Source organism: Myodes glareolus, chromosome 12 (genome assembly GCF_982192425.1).
Source record: "Myodes glareolus chromosome 12, mMyoGla1.1, whole genome shotgun sequence".
Taxonomy (NCBI): Eukaryota; Metazoa; Chordata; class Mammalia; order Rodentia; family Cricetidae; genus Myodes; species Myodes glareolus.
The window spans coordinates 18,964,085-18,984,900 of record NC_142037.1 but is presented as its reverse complement, the minus strand read 5'-3'; the positions used below and the strand labels follow the sequence as shown (position 1 = coordinate 18,984,900).

General features: G+C 49.7%; 4 protein-coding genes across 11 annotated transcripts in view; 2 read left to right on the top strand and 2 right to left on the bottom strand.

Moving 5' to 3' along the window:
* The window catches only part of LOC146892204 (disks large homolog 5-like), a 22,500-nt gene extending 18,492 nt beyond the window's left edge, over positions 1-4,008 (bottom strand). The window contains exon 1 of the mRNA XM_087912062.1: positions 1,097-4,008. The gene's annotated coding sequence lies outside the window, so the exon portion shown is untranslated. The remainder of the gene's footprint in view (positions 1-1,096) is intronic.
* On the top strand, positions 3,933-6,968 carry Sdr39u1 (short chain dehydrogenase/reductase family 39U member 1). Of its 2 annotated transcripts, XM_048443667.3 has the most exons (6): positions 3,933-4,039; positions 4,325-4,431; positions 4,517-4,599; positions 4,947-5,068; positions 5,862-6,005; positions 6,258-6,968. In XM_048443667.3, the coding sequence occupies exons 1-6, from the start codon at positions 4,024-4,026 to the stop codon at positions 6,668-6,670; spliced, it is 885 nt and encodes a 294-aa protein (XP_048299624.2). In that variant the 5' UTR covers positions 3,933-4,023; the 3' UTR covers positions 6,671-6,968. The 2 variants fall into 2 exon arrangements, with proteins under 2 accessions (XP_048299624.2, XP_085554679.1); XM_085698553.2 differs by lacking the exons at positions 3,933-4,039; positions 4,325-4,431; positions 4,947-5,068 and having other exon boundaries at positions 4,522-4,599.
* Positions 5,479-19,153, bottom strand: Khnyn (KH and NYN domain containing). 7 transcript variants are annotated; one of them, XM_048443717.3, is made up of 9 exons: positions 18,928-19,153; positions 17,784-17,930; positions 16,561-16,778; positions 14,936-16,053; positions 14,724-14,854; positions 14,547-14,643; positions 10,133-10,240; positions 9,854-9,955; positions 5,479-9,387 (listed from the first exon to the last, which is right to left on the bottom strand). In XM_048443717.3, exons 3-9 carry the CDS (start codon positions 16,759-16,761, stop codon positions 9,135-9,137), a joined length of 2,010 nt encoding a protein of 669 aa, XP_048299674.3. In that variant the 5' UTR covers positions 16,762-16,778; positions 17,784-17,930; positions 18,928-19,153; the 3' UTR covers positions 5,479-9,134. The 7 variants fall into 7 exon arrangements, 6 of the variants coding, with proteins under 6 accessions (XP_048299674.3, XP_087768185.1, XP_087768186.1 ...); XM_087912059.1 differs by lacking the exons at positions 17,784-17,930; positions 18,928-19,153 and adding exons at positions 16,863-17,037; positions 17,411-17,592; XM_087912060.1 differs by lacking the exon at positions 17,784-17,930.
* Positions 18,154-20,816, top strand: Cbln3 (cerebellin 3 precursor). The gene is made up of 3 exons (XM_048443735.3): positions 18,154-18,662; positions 18,991-19,110; positions 19,366-20,816. Exons 1-3 carry the CDS (start codon positions 18,387-18,389, stop codon positions 19,561-19,563), a joined length of 594 nt encoding a protein of 197 aa, XP_048299692.3. The 5' UTR covers positions 18,154-18,386; the 3' UTR covers positions 19,564-20,816.

Below are 20,816 nucleotides of genomic sequence, written 5' to 3'. Positions count from 1 at the left end.
TTTTTTTTTCCCAATTGTGTTTGCTTCTATTCTAGATCTCTGGGCTATGTAACGTCTGGGTCGTGGCCCTCCAGGTCCTGTCAGAGGTGGAGTCGTGTCTCAAGCTGGACCAGTCATTGTCTGGCCACTCCCACAATTTATTTGTGACTTTTACCCATGCACATCTTGAAGGTAGGACAAACTGTAGGTCTAAGGTTTTGTAGACGGGTTGATGCCCAAGTGCCTCCACTCAAAGTCTTGCCTGGTTACAGAAGATGGCCAGTTAAGGCATGGTTTGCCCCATTGCTAGGAGTCTTAGCTAGGGTCACCTTCATAGATTCTTGGGAGTTTCCATTGTACTAGGTTTCTAGCTCATCCCAGAGATACCCCTAATTCCAGTTGTCTCTCCCAGTACTTTCTCCCTCCATCCTCCCTCTACCTGATTTCTCCTGTTCCTAACTTCCATCCAGAGGCCTCCCCTTGTCCACCAGCAATGGTCTATTCTATTTCATCTTAACAGTGAGATTCATGCATCCCCCTTGATCCCTCCTTGTTACTGATCTTGTCAGAGTCTGTAGATTGTAGTATGGTTAATCTTTATTTAATAGCCATCTTAGTTAGGGTTTCTATTACCATGAAGAGACACTATGACCACAACAGCTCTTATAAAGAAAACATTTCATTGGGGTGGCTCACTCACAATTTCAGAGGTTCAGTCCATTATCATCAGGGCAGGGAGCATGTCAATGTGCAGGCAGACATGGTGCTGTCTACATCTTAATCAGAAGGCAACAGAAAGTGGACCGACTCACTGGGCATGGCTTGAGCATACATGAGACCTCAAAGCCTGCCTTCACAATAGCACTTTCCCTAACAAGACCACAGCTACTCCAACAAGGCCACACCTCCTAATAGTGTCACTCCCTGAGATCATGATGGTCAATTACATTCAAACTACCACAAAGACTAATATCTAATTATAAATGTAAATATCACATTTGTCTGGGTGTGGACTACCTCACTCAGGGTAATCTTTTCTAGTTCCATCCATTTGCCAGCAAATTTCATTTGTTCAAGAGATATTCATGAGCAAATTCATTTTAAAAAGTAAACTTACAATCTGCACATGGTGATTCAAACCTGGATTCCAGAATATGGGAGGCTGAAACAGGGGGATTGCTGTGAATCTGAAGTCAGTCTGGACTGCAAAATAAAACCTCGTCCCAAAAATAAATAAATAAAAAGAAGAAAATAAAGTTATGCAAAATTATACTTTTTCCACACCTGAAATATAACAATAAATTTTGAATTAATGTACTTTTGTTATAAAATAGTTCAGGCAATACCAAGATTAATAAAATGAATAGCCTGGACCCATCACTTGATCTAAGAAATTAGAGTTCCCCAGGTACTTGTCTTAGTTAGGGTTACTATTGCTAAGAAGAGACACCATAACCACGGCAACTCTTATAAGGAAAACTTTTTTTTTCCGATTATTATTAGCAGCGATATGCCAATTTCACCATCGATTGATCATATAGCAGTGACCATGACGATCGATAGCAGCTAGAGCAGGCGGGATTCTAACCCGTGAACCTTGGCACCGCGCCAGGACACAGCGTTAGACGCTCCTACCACTCTGAGCCACTGCTCGAGCTGGTAAGGAAAACTTTTAATTGGGGTGTCTCACTTACAGTTCCAGAGGTTCCGTCCATTATCGCGATGGGGAGCACGGCAGCGTGCAGGCAGACATGGTGATGGAGCTGAGGATGCTACATCGTGCAGGTAAGAGGAAGTCAGCTGACTCGCTGGTGATATTCTGAGCACAGGAAACCTCAAGGCCCACCCCCACAGTGACATACTTCCTCCAACAAGGCCATATCTACTCCAACAAAGTCACATTTCCTACAAGTGCCACTACCTGTGATATTATGAAGGTCAATTACATTGGAACTGCTACAGTATTCCTCCCTGTCATACTCTGCCTCCACAGGAAAATGCTACCCTGAGTTTTGCATTATTCTCATGCATTTTTTTTACTTTTATAATCTATTTATTTAAAATATCATAGTTTTGCTTGCTTTTAATAATTAAGTGGAATTATAGCGTAAATACTTCTGCAACTTCCCTTTCTATTTAATATCATAGCTGTGAGGAAGTATCAGGGTGTGTGGACTTCTGGCTACGCCTACCTAACAGGTTTTACTGAAGACAGATAGGGTGGTTAATCTTCACTGTCAACCTGACTAGATTTGAAATCACCTAGGAGACACATGCTTAGGTGTGTCTGTCAGGGCATTTCCTGAGAAGTTTAGCTGAAAGGGGAAGACTCGGCCTGACTGTGGACTGCAGTATCCCATAGACTGGAGTCCCAGACTGAAACAAAGGATAAAGTAAACTGAGCCCCAGCCTTCAACTCTTGGCTTCCCGACTAGACAAATCCATTTTCAGCCACCACACCTTGCAGGCCTTGAAGGATTGTAGCCTCAAACTGGGAGCCAAAAGAACCACTTCTCTTCAGCTGCTTGTGTAGGGTATTTGGCCACAGCAATGAGAAAGGGATCTTATATATACACACCAATCAAGACGATCAGACATCACCTGGAGGGTGGTAAAAGATGGTTTAAAAATATCCAACTGAATATGGATAACTAGATTATCAAAATGGCAGTTGTTGCTAAATGGATTTAGCAGGAATATTTGATAAAATGGAATTTTGTAAAAATAAAATTTCAAAGTACAAAAGAAAAAGAAGGTAACAATGGGCAATAAGAGACAAAGGCACTAACTTAGAGGGTGTCATGTGTTATTCAATGATCATTCAGCTTTCATTGTGTAGGTGGAGGAAAAAAAAAACTCAAAATCAGAAAACCTATTAGGAAAGTGTTCCGGGAGTTTAGACAGAATAACTGGAATGAGGGTTGTAATTAGCAGAGACAGAAATAAGTCTGAGAGATTTTTAGTAAGTAAAATCAACTACATTTCAGGCAACCAGAGATCTAGAGGCGCTGGAGTGATGGTTCAGTGGCTAAGAATACTTGATAGTCTTCCAGAGGACCTGGGCTGGAGAGCCAGCATCCATACAGGACCTCACAACCGTTTGAACTCTAGTTCTGGGGAATACCATAACTTCTGACCTGGAAGGGCACCAGGCACCCACGTGGTACCGGGACACACAAGCAGGCAAAACTACCAAACACATACTTTTCTTCTTGAAATGAGTGGTTTGTATGGAAGTCAGGAACTCGAAGAAGAGATCTGAATTGCATACATTTGGGGGGTTCTATGAAGAATTCGTGATTTAATTCACAACACAGATGGTAACAGACAGGGGCTATGTGTTGTGGGCAGCCAGGATGACGGTGGATGGAAACGAGAGACCTGAGTTGGCTTGGTGGGCAGACTGCTGCACAGGCATCAGCAAGACCTTAATTCTGATCGCCAACCACCTTTATGAAAAGCTGGAACTATAAAAGTCAGTTGTAACCAGCACCATTAATCTCAGGGAACACAGCAGGCGCCAGTCTAGGCAATTGTGAGCTCCAGGTTCAGTGAGACCTTGGGTCGAAAAGGAAGGTGGAGGGTGACAGAGGACTATCTCCTCACATGCACTCTCTAGCACACACAAACACAAAGAGGGAAAAGAGGGGCTGGCGAGCAAGGGAGCATAGAGGGTGAAAAGAGGGTCCTAGGATCCAACTAGCAACATTATCTATAGTTTAAGAATTTAAAGGAAGCGGAGCAATCAACAGACGCCAAAATTCGTCCTTAAAGTCCTTGAAGACAGAAGCATCTAGCACTTTGAGGTCTGGAAATGTGTCTGTTTCTTTAGGAGCGGGTATTTCTGCGCGTCGTCCTCCCCTGTCTTTTGAGTCATCAACCTCTCTTCCCACGGAAATTTACGGGTCTTTCGATATTGCTATAACTCCTTCCGGGTCGGGGGAAGTGGGGTGGCGCACACCTAGTCCTGCGATTCACGTGAGCTGAGGCGCGTAGTCGCGTCCCGCTTTAAATCTCGCGCAGGCGTGTTGGTTCCCCGTCGCTATGCGGGTGCTCGTGGGTGAGGGAGGACTGGGAGAGTCGCGGGCGGGCTTAGGCTGAGGCCGAGAGCTGGGAGACCAACCCCACCGGACGTGGTCTTCTAAGCAAGCAACCTAGCCTTGGCTTCCCAGCCCCCAAAGCTGAATCCCTGAAACCCCGAGTCCTGTGTCACCTCTTCATTGCGGGGCGGGGGAGGGGGGTAGAGTGGAGGAGAGGCCTGGTGTCCGAGGGTGCACCAAAAAGGACAGCCCGGCCTGCCTCCTGCCTCCTCGCGGAGTATAAACAGTTTGTGCTCTCCCATCAGGTGGCGGGACGGGATTCATCGGGACAGCCCTAACCCAGCTGCTGAAAGCCAAGGGCCACAAAGTTACATTGGTCTCCCGACAGCCTGGGCCGGGTCGAATCACGTGGGTACGTCCAGCCTCAGCAAGGTGGGTGGGAGGGCAGTTTGCGCACCCACGAACTGTACCAGCAGGTCCTGTGCTTTCTCCAACAGAGTGAGCTCACTAGGTCAGGGCTGCCCCTCTGCGATGTTGTCATCAACCTGGCTGGAGAGAACATCCTCAACCCTCTGCGAAGGTCAGCTGGGCCATAAAGCAGTGTCACTTGCACAGGGACAGAAGGTCGACTCCTGTGAGCTATGCACGGCAGACATACACTGTGCAAAGTGTCTCTTAACATTGGAGGCGTTCTATATCTGTGTCTAAGAAAGCCCATTGTTGTGGCTAAAGAGATATAGTCCATGCCTATTATGGAGGGGAGAACAGTCTTAGCTGTCTTAGCCACCCTGAGTTATGCATTAAGATAGATGTAGGGCAACTGGCTGATGGGAAGAATAGGCAGGTGTAAAGGGGTAGGACAGATGAGTAGTGAGGATATGGGTTGGATGTGTGTCGGTACTTCTGACCTTTTCATCTTCTCTGCAGATGGAACGAGGCTTTCCAAAAAGAGGTTCTTAACAGTCGCCTGGATACCACCCACTTGCTAGCTAAAGCCATCACCAAAGCCACACACCCACCGCAGGCTTGGATACTAGTCACAGGTGTAGGTATGTCCTGAAATCACCAACCTCTTACATTAACAGGGAGAACAGAGAAAGCACTCAGGCCCTTGGGGCTAGTTAGACCCCACTGCAGCACCCTAGAGGAGTATCCCTTCCAGTGTAGCTTCTAGACCCTCCAGCCATAGCAGGTTTCTCCTAACCTTTGTATTTTCATTACGAGGTATTCATGAGTGTGAACTGAGTGGGGAGTGTACTTGGCTAGAGACTCGAAGCTAAAAGCCCTTAGTGGAAGCCCTCAGAGAAAAGAATGGTACCAGTCCTAGTGCTGAGGAAGTCAACCTACTGCCAAATACCTTGCTTTTTGGTTCACAGTTCTTTATAAACAAGTCCCCTATTAGTGTGTCACCCTTGAGACAAAATAATTGCAAACAATTAAAATTAAATACTCTACTAAGTATTTTATACATGTTATATTATTTAATCCTTGCAAAACCTTATGAGGTAGGTACAGTTACTCCCATATTGAAGATGCAAATTGTTCATACAGAGAGTAGCTTGCCAGAAAGTCACAGATGTCAGGAATGGCGGAGCTCAAGCAGCCTGGCACCCAGGTTTCTGTTCCTAACCACTACAAGCTAACAGCCTCTAGGTATAGCCCTGTAGCCAAAGGCTAGACTTGCAGGCAGGAACACAGGAAGCAGCTCAAGGGGAAAACAGTCATGGTTCTTCCTTCTCCTGTAGAGATCCAACGGATCAAAGAGAATGAGGCTAGGGAGCCTTTAATGCAGGGCCCAGCAGGATAGGGCCAGTCAGAGCAATGAGTGCTCTCCCATGACAGCTTACTACCAGCCAAGCCTGACTGAGGAGTATGATGAAGACAGTCCAGGAGGAGATTTTGACTTTTTCTCCAACTTGGTAACCAAATGGGAAGCAGCAGCCAGGCTGCCTGGAGAGTCTACACGCCAGGTCGTGGTACGTTCAGGTGAGGACTAAGGGCCTGGGAACCTGACAAAGTGGAAGATTTCTGGGCCAAGGTGGGCTGAGGTTGCAGTGAGAGAACACCATCAGTCTAGCTAACCTACAGAGGGAAAGTCCCAAGAAGATCCACAATCCACAACTCTGTCCTGTCCAAACCCACGTGGGAAGAAAGTGAGGAAAGGAAAAGAGAAATTAGAGTAATACAGATTTTCAAGGCTAAGCAACCTTTCTGTACCACCCCTCTTGCCTGCTTTAGGGGTTGTGCTGGGCCGTGGGGGTGGTGCCATCGGCCACATGCTTCTGCCCTTCCGCCTGGGCCTAGGAGGCCCCATTGGTTCAGGTCACCAGTTCTTCCCCTGGATACACATTGGTGATCTGGCAGGAATTCTGACTCATGCCCTTGAAGCGGACCACGTCCAAGGAGTCCTGAACGGAGTGGCTCCAGCATCTGCCACAACCAATGCCGAGTTTGCCCAAGCCTTGGGTGCTGCCCTGGGCCGCCCAGCCTTCATACCTGTCCCCAGCACGGTGGTACAAGCAGTCTTCGGACGAGAGCGTGCCACCATGCTGCTGGAAGGCCAGAAAGTGGTCCCACGGCGAACACTGGCCACTGGCTACCAGTATTCCTTCCCAGAGTTAGGGGCTGCCTTGAAAGATGTTGTAGCCTAAGTAGAGAAGGACCCCCAAGGCAGGAGCTGAGGCCTGTTGTTCCTCATACTAAAAATTGGCTCAGGTGATGCCTGTATTTGAGATTAGAAGCCATCTGGGTCTTAGAACCTCTCCCCCTCACTTTCTTCCCGTGTTGTGTTCCCCCCATCTGAGAACTCCAATCAAGGTTGTAATCTCATCCTAACCTTAACCTCTTCAACTTCTTGTCGTTTCTGTGTGTCGCATTGTCGCCCCAGTTCTCCTATATACTGTGTAGAGAAAGTTCAACAGTTATGGCAATAAATTCTCTCCAGCTTCAGCTGTCTCTTTGGCTTAGATTCTCCTAGAATTTATCTTAAGGACTATTACCTAGATGGCTCTTCTTCCTAAATGAGGTTCTGAATGTTGTAATACTCAGTCTCTCTCCTCACCCTTCCCTTTCTTGGTCTCTTCCCAAATGAGCTGGTGAGGCATGAGGTATGACAGAGATTAAAGACAGTACACATAAGGACCTACTTCCAGTGAGTTCTGGTGCTGCCCTAGCCACCTGTTCAGAGGATGTCAGCAAAAATGGGAAAAAAAGGCCTGTAGGTTAGCCTCAGTGTTTCACCCAAATGGCAGGGAATTCATCTAGCAAACACACGCAGATCCCACCTCATACTGCAGCAACACAAAGCCAGTGTCCCTCTATAAGCTAGGATCTGTGTCTCATCTGCTTGGGAACACTTCAGCCTCCATCCAGGGCCCTCAGGATAAAAAGCAAACTAATTCTGGCCTTCTGTAGACCCACCATCACAGCAAGCGAAAAGAGCAAGAAACCAATCACAAACTTAAAAAGCACTTCTACCAGCAACCAGTTCAGACCATTCTCTTTGTTTCCTGGGTGCTGAACGGAGTCACTGTCATTTCCCTGGTCAACTTGCCTCCAATACAACTGTCCCAGCCTGAGTCAATCTAGTGTAGAGATGAAAATGGCCCAATGAAACAGACAGACATGGGCCTAGGGATCCTCTCCTTGATCACTGAGCTCCACCCACAGTCACCTCTGTGTGTCACTAGTAAGTCAGCCAGAAAAGAAGCTAATTCAGGGACTTGCTACAACTCTCAAACAGAACTGAACCCAGGGAATCTGCCTTACCTCTTTATCTGAGAAGCTGATTAGCTCTGAGTTATTCCTGGGGAAGGTAAAAATAACAGAAGCTTGTTAGGCTACACTAGAGAAAGAAAAAAAAAAACTACTGGAAAACTATACATCCAGGTCAGGAATGTGCCTCCTTGCAGAGAGTAAGTTCCCTGGCACAGAAATCAAGCAGATACAAAACAATGACTTGTGGGAAGTAGTATGTAAACACTTGGCCATGATAGGTCAGTGAAGGTCATCTGTGACTAACCAGGTGTCTTTCAATGCTGATGTTTCAGCTTCCACTCCTAGACGATAGTTTCTTAACCATACACAGGAGCAGTACTGTGCCTTACCAAATGCAACCTACGTCTTCCATAAAGGAAATAATAGATCCCACTAACATTGTCACTGCAAAGCATAGCTTCATGAATTTGGTGAACACATTCAACACCAGAGAGAGGATTTAACCAGGTCCTTTCTGACACATCTGTGAATCTGTAAACACATTTGAATGCAACTGACCAGCTGCCTCTTCTAGGGACCCTGAGAGTGTTTAGGTAATGCAGCAATCAGCCCTAACAACTCTTTTGTTAATGTGTGTCTGGAAGGTTGCCGGGAAAGGATGCAGCCGTTACAGGCATGTTCTGCAGAAAACCCCGAGTTAAAACTGAGGGTGTGGACTGTGGACATCTCTGAACGTGAAGTCTTGGTTAGGGAGCCTATGTAGACACAGGCAGACACACCTGAGACATGATCCAAGATCACTTCCTCACAGGAGCCTTCCTCTGTGTACCCAGTTCTCCTCTCAAAGGTTATTTTTTATGCCCGTTGTACAGACATAAGTAAAAGTCAAGCGACTCTGCCAAGGTCGCAGGCAGGCACAACCCAGACTGGAAGCCTTCTGGGCCTCTGCTGTCCCACTGCAACAGCCCGCATAGCACGGTGGGCCTGCAGAACCCAGACAGCGACAGCTCAGCCTACACTAGCCATAGAAAAGCAGCCTGAGGATGCCTTCTTCCTCAGCTTACCCCAGCCTCCAACTCAACTTAACTTGGCCAACAGTCTCAGCCTTCAGGAGAAGCCTCTACAGCCTGCAGAAACCCTCTGCAAAGACCAGGATGAGTGGTTAAATCTGATCAAAGGCTCCTTAGAGCTGGCTGCGGTCCTGACTCGAGTCACCTTATGGATCCCAAGCAAGAGTGTTCCCACACTCAAAGCTCTTCTCCGGTGCTTCCTCCAGCCAAAGCACCGTCTTAGAGGGAGTCGGGCACAGTCTGAGCAGCAGAGGACTGTAAGGAAGGGGCTGGGCTGGGCTGGGGTCACTAAATCTGATAGGGCAGCAGCTATGCAGGCAAGTAAGGCTCAAAAGTTGAGACTCAGCAGGGCCTCAGAAAGTTGATTAATATCCCGGCAGTATGGTTCCCGCTGCAGGATGAAGTCCACCTTGTGGTCCTGACCCCAAAACACCTCCAGCAGCTGGCGCCGGAGCCGCTCTGTCTCCCTGGTCTTCCGAATGCCACCTTTTTCCTCTTCCTTCCCTTGCTTCGCCTGCTGCTGATTCCCATGGTCTTTGGGGCCTCTGGAGGGTTGCTGAGCCTTAGACGAGCCCTGTTTCCTGGAGAAAAGCAGAATAAGAAGCAATCCAGGAGCCTCAGGCAAATTGACAATTCCCAACTTTTGGAGATGAATTTGTGAAGTTCCCTATGCTGGCCACTGAGCGGCAGTATCCCACTAGGAATGCAATGTCTGTTTCATCACTTGCTTAATGAGCCCATAGAGGGTGTGGGACTGCAATTGGCTATCATTACATGCAATCACCTCCCAAATCCTTCCATCAAACACACAGACCAAAAGAGAAAAGAAATAAACATTTCTCTTCCTAGTACGAAGTCTGTGTCAGGAGTCCATGGGGGGACTTTAAAGGCCAGTCCCACAATCCATGGGGGGACTTTAAAGGCCAGTCCCACAAACTCAAGATAAAGCAGTATAAAGCTGGCCCAAACTGTGACACTCCCATCCAAGCCTCCAGTCCTTCAGAGAGGAACAGATCAACAGGCTGCAGGCAGAAGCAAGGGCATTACCTGACTGTCTTCTTCAGGAACTCATCCAGGGTGGGGCCATTTCGCCCCAGAGGGTCATCTGGGACCATGAAGAGGTTTCCCACAAAGGTGAAGGGCAGCAGGCTGGATGCAGAGAGAAGGAGTCACAGGAACGATCTCACCGACATCACCCAGACCAAAACCACCCGGAGCTACTGGCTAGCGTCCTCAGGCATCTTCCAGCCCTTGCCCAGGATTCTCACCCAGGGGCCAGAGAAGAGCTGCTTTAGAGAAAGGTCTGAGTCGCTGCCCTGTTCTCACCGCTCTCTGATGATGGCCATCCACTTGTCTGACTCCTCTGCCAGATCTCGGAACTGGTCATTGGAGACAATGATCCCATCGGTCTCTTCCGCCAGCTTCACCATGAACCTGTCTCGAGGAAACACAGAATGCTGGGATTCCCCAAGGATGGCTCTCACGGTATGCTATCAATGCCTGTGACCCAGTTCTGGTGATGGATGTCAGTCTCCAAACTCGTTTAAATGAAAAAGGGTGAGGGAGGCTTCTTGGGAATTGAAGCCAGACCCTCATAATCCTAGGCAAGTGCTTTACCACTGAGATTATAGGTAGGCTGGTAGGTAGGTAGACAGACAGACTGACCGAGGCAATGGGGGTCAGAGACAGTCAGGGCATGGTGGTGCACACCTTTAATCCCAGCACTCAGGAGGCAGAGACAGGCAAATCTCTTGAGTTCTAAGGCAGCCTGGTTTATATAGTTTCAGGACAGCCACATAGAGAGATCCTATCTCAAAAACACAAATCTTGCTAAGTTAGTCTAGCCCTGAATTCTCTCTGTAGCCCCAGCAGGCTTTGAACTCTAAATCTTCCTGCCACAGTTCTGATTATAGTCTGTGCCTCCTTATTCAGCTCTCCTCTTACCAGCCTGGGCGACTAACTAGACGTAGGCACCAAGGTCAGAGAAGAAACAGTGAGAAATCCAAGGTAGTGTCCCACTGGCACCCCATTCACCACACCCATCACTGAAGACTGTGTCTAAAAGTCCCGCCCCACCAGACATTCACAATCCTGCATTCCTCCACACTGCCTTTCTTTCCAGGGCCACAATCACCTTAATAATTCAGACATTAAAACTGGGACTGCTGCCAGCCTTCCACCAGCTCAACTGCCTCACCTCACCATCCTCCATCCCTCAGTCTCACCTGCTCTTCCCCTACACAGAGCTCTTCCACTCCTGCCCTTCACCCCAACCCAGTCCAAGTGAGAGGCCTTGAGTAGTAAGTCCACACGTCCAGGCTGGCACCTAAGGAACTTACTTTCTGGGGGCGGGCAGTATGGCTCGCTTGGTAAAGTGCTCACCTAGCTGCATGAGACCCTACGTTCAACCTCCAGCACCACATAAACTGGGAATGGTAACACACACCAGTAATCTGGCACTCAGGAAGTGGGACAGGAGAATCAGAAGTTCAAGGTCATCCTTGGTTACTCAGTGAGCCTTAAGACCAACCTGGCTACAAGAGACCTTACCTCAAAAAATAGAAAAATAAAATTTTCAAGTTTTTTTTGTTCTTTATTAATAATTTACTTATTTTTATTTTATGTGCATTGTTGTTCTGCCTGTATGAGGCTGTCGGATCTTGGGAGTTACAGTTATTAGCTGCCATCTGAATGGTGGGAATTGAACCCAGGTCCTCTGGAAGAGCAGTCCGCGCCCTTAACTGCTGAGCCATCTCTCCAGTCCCTCAAGGTTTTTTTTTTATTTATTTAAGATTTTTTTTTATGCATACAGATGCTTTGTCTGCATGTGTATCTGCAGACCAGAAGAGGGCATCAGATTGTGGGCTGCGGTGTGGTTGCTCGGAATTAAACTTAAGACCTCTGCAAGAGTAACCAGTGCTCTTAACTGCTGAGCATCTCTCCAACACCAAAATTATAAAGATTTTTAAAGATACCTGAGGCCTACTTTAGTAATTTTCTTGTTTTGTTTTATTTGTGAGATATGAACTCACATAGGCCAGGCCTGCCTCCAACTTACTGAATAGCTGAAGCTAACCTCAAGCTTCCTGCCTTTACCTCTACCTCCCAAATATTGGCATTAAAGGCATTTGCCATCATGGCCAGGTCTCATTTTAATAATTCTCCATCCACAGAGTAAGATTCACAAGGTGGTAGGCAGTAAACTAACTTTTGAGAGGTTTAAAATCAAAGAAATCAGTCCATCCCACATCCTTCTCAATCAAAACTCCCAATCCATCCTTCCTGGAAAATCCCAGTCACAACAAGGCTCCCTTCCCTGAGCTCCTACAGTGCCTGATTTATGGGGTTTTTATCATTGTTCACTATGGGGCCTTCTGAAGCCAAGGACCAACTCTTGCCCCAGAGTTCTTTCTCCAAGTCATGCACCTAGTCTGAAGTGAGCAGTCAGTATCTTAAAGGCATTGTGGTTCAGAAAAGACAGGGAATCGGGATTAGGTACGACAGGTATGTGGGAAACAAGCTTAGGGGGTGCTATGCTAGAGAAGTACACAAAGTGTGCTCTCTAGTCAAGGGCTTCCCGGCTCTCAGGTTAGGCTTCATCTTGCTCTGCAGCACTCATTCAGCAGGCCATGTTTAGTTCCACTGTGCTGATTTGTACCACAATGAAGAGAAATTCCAAGTCTGTATCATGTAAATTACTGTCTTAGATAAACCTAAAATCTAGGCCTTAAAACAAAATAACTGCACTTGGGAGGCAGAAGCAGGAGGATCGCCACAAGCTCAAAGCCAACCTGGCCTACAGAAGAAGTACCAGTTCCAGACCAGGGCTACAAAGTGAGATCCTGTCCAAAAACAGGAGCATCAGAAGAGTCCTCCTTGGTTTTTGTCAACTTGATACAATATACAGTTATCTGGAAGGGAGAAAATGGCTCCATTAGATTGCCTGTAGGCAATGTGTGAGACATTTTCTTCATTGCTGATTGACAGAGGCCCGGGCCACTGGAGGCAGGGTCACCTCTAGGCAGGTGGCCCTGGGTGGTATTAGAAAGCAAGCTGAGTAAGCCAGTAAGTCATATTCCTGTGGTCTCTGCGCCAATCCCTGCCTCCAGGTCCCTGTCCTGACTTCCAATCAGAGATGGACCTGAAAGTTTTACAACAAAATAAACCCTCTCCTCCAAATTTCTTTGGATCATGGTATTTATCACCGCAACAGAACCAAAGAAGAAAGTGAAGTACCTTTGTAAAATACTATTTACTCCTAGGGAGTAAAAGTTAAATATCTGAAATGATAAACACATAATCACTATGCTGGCTAGTTCTTAATTGTCAACTTAATACAATCTAGAATCACCTGAGAAGAGTTCACAGTGAGGATCTGTCTGGATCGGGTGGTCTGTAAGAACGTGGTTAATTAGAGTGGAAAGACCCAACCACTGTGAGCGGCACCATTCCCTAGGCAGGGGATTCTGGGTCCTATGAGCAGCGGAAGCAAGCTGAACATACCATTTATACAGTCATTGCTCTCTGTTCCTGATTATGGATGTGATGTGACCAGCTCCCATAAGATCCTGCTGCTGTGACTTCCCAGCTATAATGGACTCTAACCTGAAACAGGGAGCTGAAATAAACACTCCTTAAAGTTGCCTATTTGGACTTTTCTGGACTCTGTGGGCACCAGGCATGCACAAAGTGCACATCCATACATATAGGAAAACACTACTACACATAAGATTTTTTTATTTTACACAAAATAGAAAGATTTAAAATAGCTAATCAGCTTTAAAATGTGTATATTTCCACATTACGTGTGCACAGGTGTAGCAGGAGTATACCCTATGTTTTCTGTCTAGCCTATATAGTAACCCTTGTCAAGGAAGTTGACCACTTATCCTCTGTATCTACCTCTGTAAACAGAGATAAATATGGGCATCACTTTTCTCCTTTCTTCTTTTTAATTTATTGAGACAGGGTCCAGGCCAGTCTGAAACATACTTTGTAGCTCATGCTGGCCTCAAATTCGTGGGGATTATCCTACCTCGGACTCTCAAGTGCTGGGATTACAGGCGTGACTACCACACCCAGCTTCATGCAACACTTAATTGGGCCCATGCAATGTTAAGAGGGTACGTCACTGGACTCTTGCTTAGCACCAGGAATGAGGCAAGCACATACCTTATCTTCTTTTGATATTCACAAGGAGGGTGAATGAATGGAGAAGGACCCTGAGACAAAGAGGTTGATTCACTAAGAGGTGGGGCCAAGGCCATGGAGAAAGCAGATCAACAGCGAAACCTGGACTCTAATTCTGACATTCTGTTCCTTTCTGAGGCTAGTGGTCTCTCACTGAACCATGTTCTAGACAGTCCTACGATTCAAAGATTGTGTTTCTGCATCTTATTTATTTTGACGATTTTCCCAGAATGTCCAAAGAATTTCTCTACATGTTTGGAAATTCTGCCAGCCATTCATGCCGTCAGTTTTCCCGGCTCTCCGTGACAGCGTATTTTCTAGACAGTAAAGCACTTTCTATAAATACAAGGGGAATGATGAGCAGGCGAACACAGTTGTCCACAGTCCCTCTCGTGTCACCTGCAGAGCTGACTTACCTACCCCATCACATGTCCCACGGAAACCTACCCACTACTGAGGCTGGAAGACAGAAGTCAGGAGCATCTCTCTCCTGCTCAGAGTCCCACTAGACTCCTTCAATAAAACTGGGGGCCAAGGGAGGAGCAAATACCTGTCATCATAGGAAGAAATCCTCTTGCCGTCCATGACTCGTGAGGGTGTCAGGGAAAGCAGACTCAGGGAGTACAGCTTCTGCAGGAAGTGACTCTCTACAGAACAAGATACAACAGGGTTCTCCTCAAGGTAGGCATGGCCTGACCCAGGACACAGAGGGCCAAACCCAACTTACCTCTGACCTTGGAATCCTTGCTGAAGCGCCACTGAGGCACAAAGACGGTTATGTCACGATGCCCACGGTCCCAAAAGTACTGCACCGCAAGAGCAATGCCGCGGCTTGAGAAGTAGTGCTGCAGGCCGTGTCTGCAATGGAGGGGGTCAATGCTCAGGACCCGGAGAAGGCTGCACCACCAGCCCCTCCTCAGAACCCCACCGGCTACTTACACCATGGCCACGTTGCTGCCATCAATGACGATATGACGGAGGTCTGGCTGGCCGGGCACATTAGCAAGGCACAGGGTGAAAGGGTCCTGTAAGGCTTCCTGGAAACGCTGTGTGCCAGTCACCAAGTTGCCCCCTCGAGCACCTCGTTTAGACCCTCGACCTCGAGCCCCAGCCTGTTGCTTGTCTCCCCTGTCTCCCCGATCTCGGTCTCCACAGGGCCACGGAGGCTCCGGCGCAGGTGGAGGGCTCGGTACTCTGGGAGGTGACGTGCTCCCATTATGGAGCCGCTGGAGGAGAGAGGCTCCCCGAGTTTGAGCTGCCCTCTGAGGGGGCACATGGGCACCAAAAGGGTCACCCTGCGTACTGAACCCTCCTCTTTGCTGAGGAACCTCCTCCTTCCCCAAGGCCTTTCCCTTCAATGATGCCTCTGCTCCTTCACCTGCTGGTTGTGACTTGAAAGGCACTCCTCTCTCCCAGACTTCTTCCCCAGAGGGCTCCTTCCTCCCTGAATGTGTGTCCCTGACACCATCCTGTTTACTTTCCTGCTTCTCCATAGTAGGTCTTTCTCCTCTTGCTGCCCTTGAATCTCCTGACCCCACCACTCCAGTACCCCGGGGCTCCCCACCTTGACTCAAGGGAGCCCCAACTCCCTGGAACTGAGCACTCAACAGGCCTCGACTCCCCTGCTGCTCATGAGAGGGCAACACCTGTGGACCCTGCTCTCTGGATGCCTCCTGTACCAGGCTTAGGAGCTCCTCCTGGACAGCCAGGGGCAGCTGCAGCAGGGCCTCTGTGTAGGCATCCTCCCTAGCCTGCAGCAGAGCAGAGAAGTCTCTCAGCACTCCAGCACTGGCAGGGGCTCCGGGACAAGACGGCAGCTGAAGATCCCAGCTCAGCCTCTGCACTAACTCCTCCACCCGACTCTGAGCCATCACAAATGCCTCCGTTAGGCCACTGATCATCAGAGAGCCAGGAACTAGGGGCACCAGGTGGGCAGATGTGCTCCAAGCCAGGCAGTCAAGGAAGAAGCCGTGAGCTCCCTGAAAGACGCAGTGCAGTCTGGGTGGGTAGCGGATTTCACTCTGCAGTTCAGGGCTGCAGAGCCCCTTCAGGTATTCCTAGATGGGAAGGTCAGAGAGGAACCTTCTAGAAGTCATCTCCTTCAGGTTCATTGTTCTCCCTGAGCTCCAAGAGCATGCATCATCCAAAAAGATACTGTTATTATCCCCATTGTAGACATAAGGAAATTTAAGACTAGATCAGCAGGCTGTCGAGTGGTGAAGCTGTATCAGAACTCCTCCTTGAGGCCAAAGAAAGAAATGTGGCCACCCCCTGCCACACCCACTCACTCCCAGTGAATTCCTTGGCAAGGGCCACCTGTATGGTGGGATTACTCTACTATCCCCAAGAGCACAAAGTAATTTGTTTCCAAAAGCCTGCAGTACCTGGGCCATCAGGGCAGAAGTGAAACCAAAATTCTAAATAAAAAATAACTGCTGAGTTCCTCAAAGCTCAGGACAGAAGCAGTAAATAAGATAGCAAAGGCAGAAATCCTCCCCAGCCACTCCTCCTAAACTGCCTAGGGGAGGGGCGGGGTTCTAAAAGGACCTGGGAGAGGAGTTCACCTTGGCTCTGCAGACATTCTCCTTGGGGCCCTCAAGCTGCAGCCAGATATGAGGGTTCTCTGGGCAGTCTTTGGAGAGGATGCTCATTCCCACGCTGAAGATACGCTCCAAGCGAGCCTGCTGCTCCCGAACCTTGTCCTCTGCCACCGCAGACACCGCAAAGCGGTCAGGAGTCGGGGAAGCAAACCCCCAAGTAGACATGGCTTCTTCCTGGGGTCCTGGAAAGGCAGAGGCAAGCTCAAAGTCTCTGTCTCTCTTCAGCCCAAATCTCAACCACATGGCCTACAATCAACAAGTCGCACCTAGTCACAGCACCGGTAAACAACCTCAGGAGGTAGAACGGCCACCTCGGGTGTGGAGAGGATAGAAAATTATCTATCCACAGGCCTCTCCCAGAGAGGAAGTCCTTCGTAAGCAAGGCTATGGTGGGGGAGTAGGGTATGGACGACTGGCCTCTGGACACCGATGACCACCGCCCTAAGAGGGGGAGTTCCGTGAGGGAGCCTCCAGCTCATTCTGAGAGTCATAAGAAGTGGGTGGGTGAGGAAAGATTCCCAAAGCTCAGAGGTCTCTGCAAGTTTTGAATAGAAGAGGGCCTCTTCACAGACGACTACTTGCCGAAGGCAGTAACAGTGTAGTCCTGGGAGAGGGGTGCCCTTGCCCAACGTTCTTTCTCTAGCCACTCCTACTTCTCCTCCCCTCTCCTCGGAGACGTCCACCGCCAAGCGTCCCACCCAGGACCCGGGGCCTGGCCCGCCCTCCCACAGACTGCCGTGGTGGCCGCCCCCCAGCCCGATCACCCTCCGGCCGCGGCCTCCAGCTCCGGATCGCCGGGAAAGGGCGCGCCTACCGCCAAAGCCGCGAGTCCCGCTGTTTCTCTAGGGGCCCGGGATCCCCGCGCTTCTCCCGCACCCCAGGGGACTGGGGCTGGGGACCCGAATCTGGGAGGGCCTCCTCGGCTTCCCACCCAACCTACACTCCTGTCGTCAACAACGCGTTCTGGTTTTGGAGTCACTTCCCGGCCTGGGGCGGAGTCAGACCGGCTCCTCCCCCGCCAGGGCTGCGCTGCTGTGTCCTCCCGCGCCCGCCCTCCCGGGCTCCGCCTGCTGCCCTGCGGCCCACCGACCCGCCCTCCACGTCCCGTGCGGGGCTTAGCGGGTAGCCAACACTTCTGTCCCCACCCCCAACCCAGCCCCACCCCAATGCCTCCCGCCGACTCTCACGTTTAGCTCCCGTTCTTGGGGGTTCTTGCGTGTTCCATTCAGTTGAAGGTTCCAAGAGGGAAGTGACTTGCCCAGAGTGACAAGAGAATACTGCCCTTGGCCCAAGCACTTTCACCAAGTAGATTGTGGGGAAAGATGAGGACACACCTTCCAACAAAAAAGAAAAAAAAAAAAGATTCTACGGAGAAAGACAGATTGGGAAGAGTTTTGAAAAGGAGAGGATGAGGAAGGAGCTAAAGAAACTTCGTCGTGTGTGTGTGTGTGTGTGTGTGTGTGTGGTTATTCTCCATCACCCACTCTCCGGCCTCCCTGCTACAGAATCAAGCTTGAGCCCTGTGTCCTGCCTCCATGCCTCTTCTCCCTCCCAGAGCCCAACTGCTGTCACTCCATGCTTTGCCAAGAAGGAGGGAACTGCAGTGACAGCAGGAGTAAGGAGAGGCCAGGCAGAGCTCTATAGGGAAGGGGGTGCCCAAACTAGGTGACAGACCCATAGGGAGGACAGAGGAGCAGGGCAAGAGGCTCTGAAAGCTTGAAGCAGGGGAGGGAGAGCAAAAGGGAGCCAGAAGACAGGGAAACCTGTGAATACAGAGGTACCCGGCAACGATGGGAACTCAACGGCACAACCACAAGCTGCCCTTGGCCCTGGTGCTTCTGACCCTAGGGGCTGGGTGGGCTCAAGAAGGGTCAGAGCCTGTCCTGCTGGAGGGGGAGTGCCTGGTGGTCTGTGAGCCAGGTCGACCTGCTGCAGGGGGACCTGGGGGAGCAGCCCTGGGCGAGGCACCTCCAGGAAGAGTGGCGTTTGCTGCAGTCCGAAGCCATCACCATGAACCAGCAGGGGAAACCGGCAACGGCACCACTGGTGCCATCTACTTTGACCAGGTAATTAATACCCTTGCCCCATGCAGAGGACCTGCGAGGACCTGGACTCTACTGTCCAAGCCCCACTTTGCATCCCTCAGACTTCAAGAAAACCATTTCCTGCGTCTCTTGGCACACCTTCACCAAAGATGGCCACCGACTATTTGCCTTCCTTCACTCATACACACAACCCCTCTTCGCCATTTCTCATAATCTCCGAATCCACAGATTCCTGTCACACTTGCTTGCCACCCCTCTTGTCCTTACCCATTGCCCAAACACCAACCTCAGTGATGCACCTGAGCCCCAGGCACCCTGGATACCACCCAACAGAATCTGCTTCCTGTAGGTGCTGGTGAATGAGGGTGGTGGCTTTGATCGGACCTCAGGCTGCTTCGTGGCCCCTGTCCGTGGAGTCTACAGCTTCCGATTCCACGTGGTAAAGGTGTACAACCGCCAAACTGTCCAGGTGACCAGAGTATCAGCCCCATCTCCCAGGGAAGGGAGGGTCATGAGCAGACCACAGCACCTGGGGACTGTGAGCAAGGGAGGAAAGGTCCTGACTAGCAGGGTATGGCAGGTGTGCAGAGCCCAACACAGGCCACCCCTCAACCCTCACAAGAGAGCCCATTAAGCCTCGGGTTCCCAAAAGGAAGTCTTTGGAAAGATGAGGGTCCTGAGCTAAGGGCTAGGAGATAGAAGCTAACTGAGCTCCCCTCCCCAGGTGAGCCTGATGCTGAATACATGGCCGGTCATCTCAGCCTTTGCCAATGACCCTGATGTGACCCGAGAGGCAGCCACAAGCTCTGTGCTGCTTCCCCTGGACCCTGGGGACCGTGTGTCCCTGCGCCTTCGCCGGGGGAATCTTCTGGGTGGCTGGAAATACTCAAGCTTCTCTGGCTTCCTCATCTTCCCACTCTGAGAACCCAAGCCTTTAAAAGACAGATATCTAGTATCTGGTCTTCTGCCTTCCCCTGCCCTGCCCTGCCCTGCCTTGCCCCAGAAACAAGCGTCTTTGGAGCAAAAGAAAGGCCCCCTCAGGCTGCCTATAGCCCACCTCCTTGCATGAGATCCTATGCCAAACACCCAAGGCTAAGAGTGTAGAAGAACAGAGCTATGGAGTTTCTAGAGGCAACATTCCTCACCCCCACCACTCCAGTTGCCCTCCCAGACTCTGCTGCCCCTTGCCTGCCTCCACTTCTGACTTAAAGCAGGATTGGCAAGAGGGGAGCCTGTACTACTTCACAGACTCCACTCCTCCTGTTCTCCACCCTGGCTTCTTGCTCAGTGTTATTTGGTGACAGGTGGCACAGGTAAGCCTGACAGGCTCCCACAGGGACCCAGATGGACGAGCCTCATAGTACCTGCAGACTCCATCCTGTTAGGAGTGCCAGCATGGGAGATCTCAGCCAGCACCGTACTAACAGGGACTGACAGCCCAACCATAAAAAGAAGTGTGGGGAGGGCCACAAGAGCATCCATAGCTGAAGAGATAGAATGAGGGCATGTACCTACCCTGAACATGGTAAACATTCTGCAAATAAACTGGGACAGTCAGCAGGCAGGAATCCTGCCATCCATCAGTGCCAGGTCCCAATGGACTCTGACCCTCATTTCCTGACCATGTGTACGTGCGTGTGTGCGTGCATGCGTGTGTTTGCTCTGACCAACAGGCGAAACCAGAGCAGGTATACAGAGCTGGAGGCATGGTCAAAGGTCACATACGAGCCATGGAACAGCACATCAGTGACCATGTGTCCTCCTTGGTCACTTCCTAAAACTGCCCCACCTTTGAAATCTGAGTTTCGGTCACTCCCCACTCTTGCTGACTTCCTCCAGCTGTCTCTCATCTACCTTCTCTACACCTACAGCCTGTCCCTACCGGTAATCACTCTTCCTTTGATCCATACGGTCTCATTCTCCTTCTTAAGTTTCCTGTTACTGAGGAAGCCATGAATCGCCCCTCCAACTGCTCTTCCTCCAGCGTCAGAAATCCTCTTTCATCTGTTGTATCCATTGTCCCAGTGGTCCAGCATGAATGGATTGGTCTGGAGAACTGTGGTCGGCGAGACCTGGACTTCTCACTTTGGTGAGGATGCAGTTTGAAACAGGCATTACAGGATTGGGGCACATATGACTTGTTGAAGAGAAAATAAATTCAAACCGAGCATACCA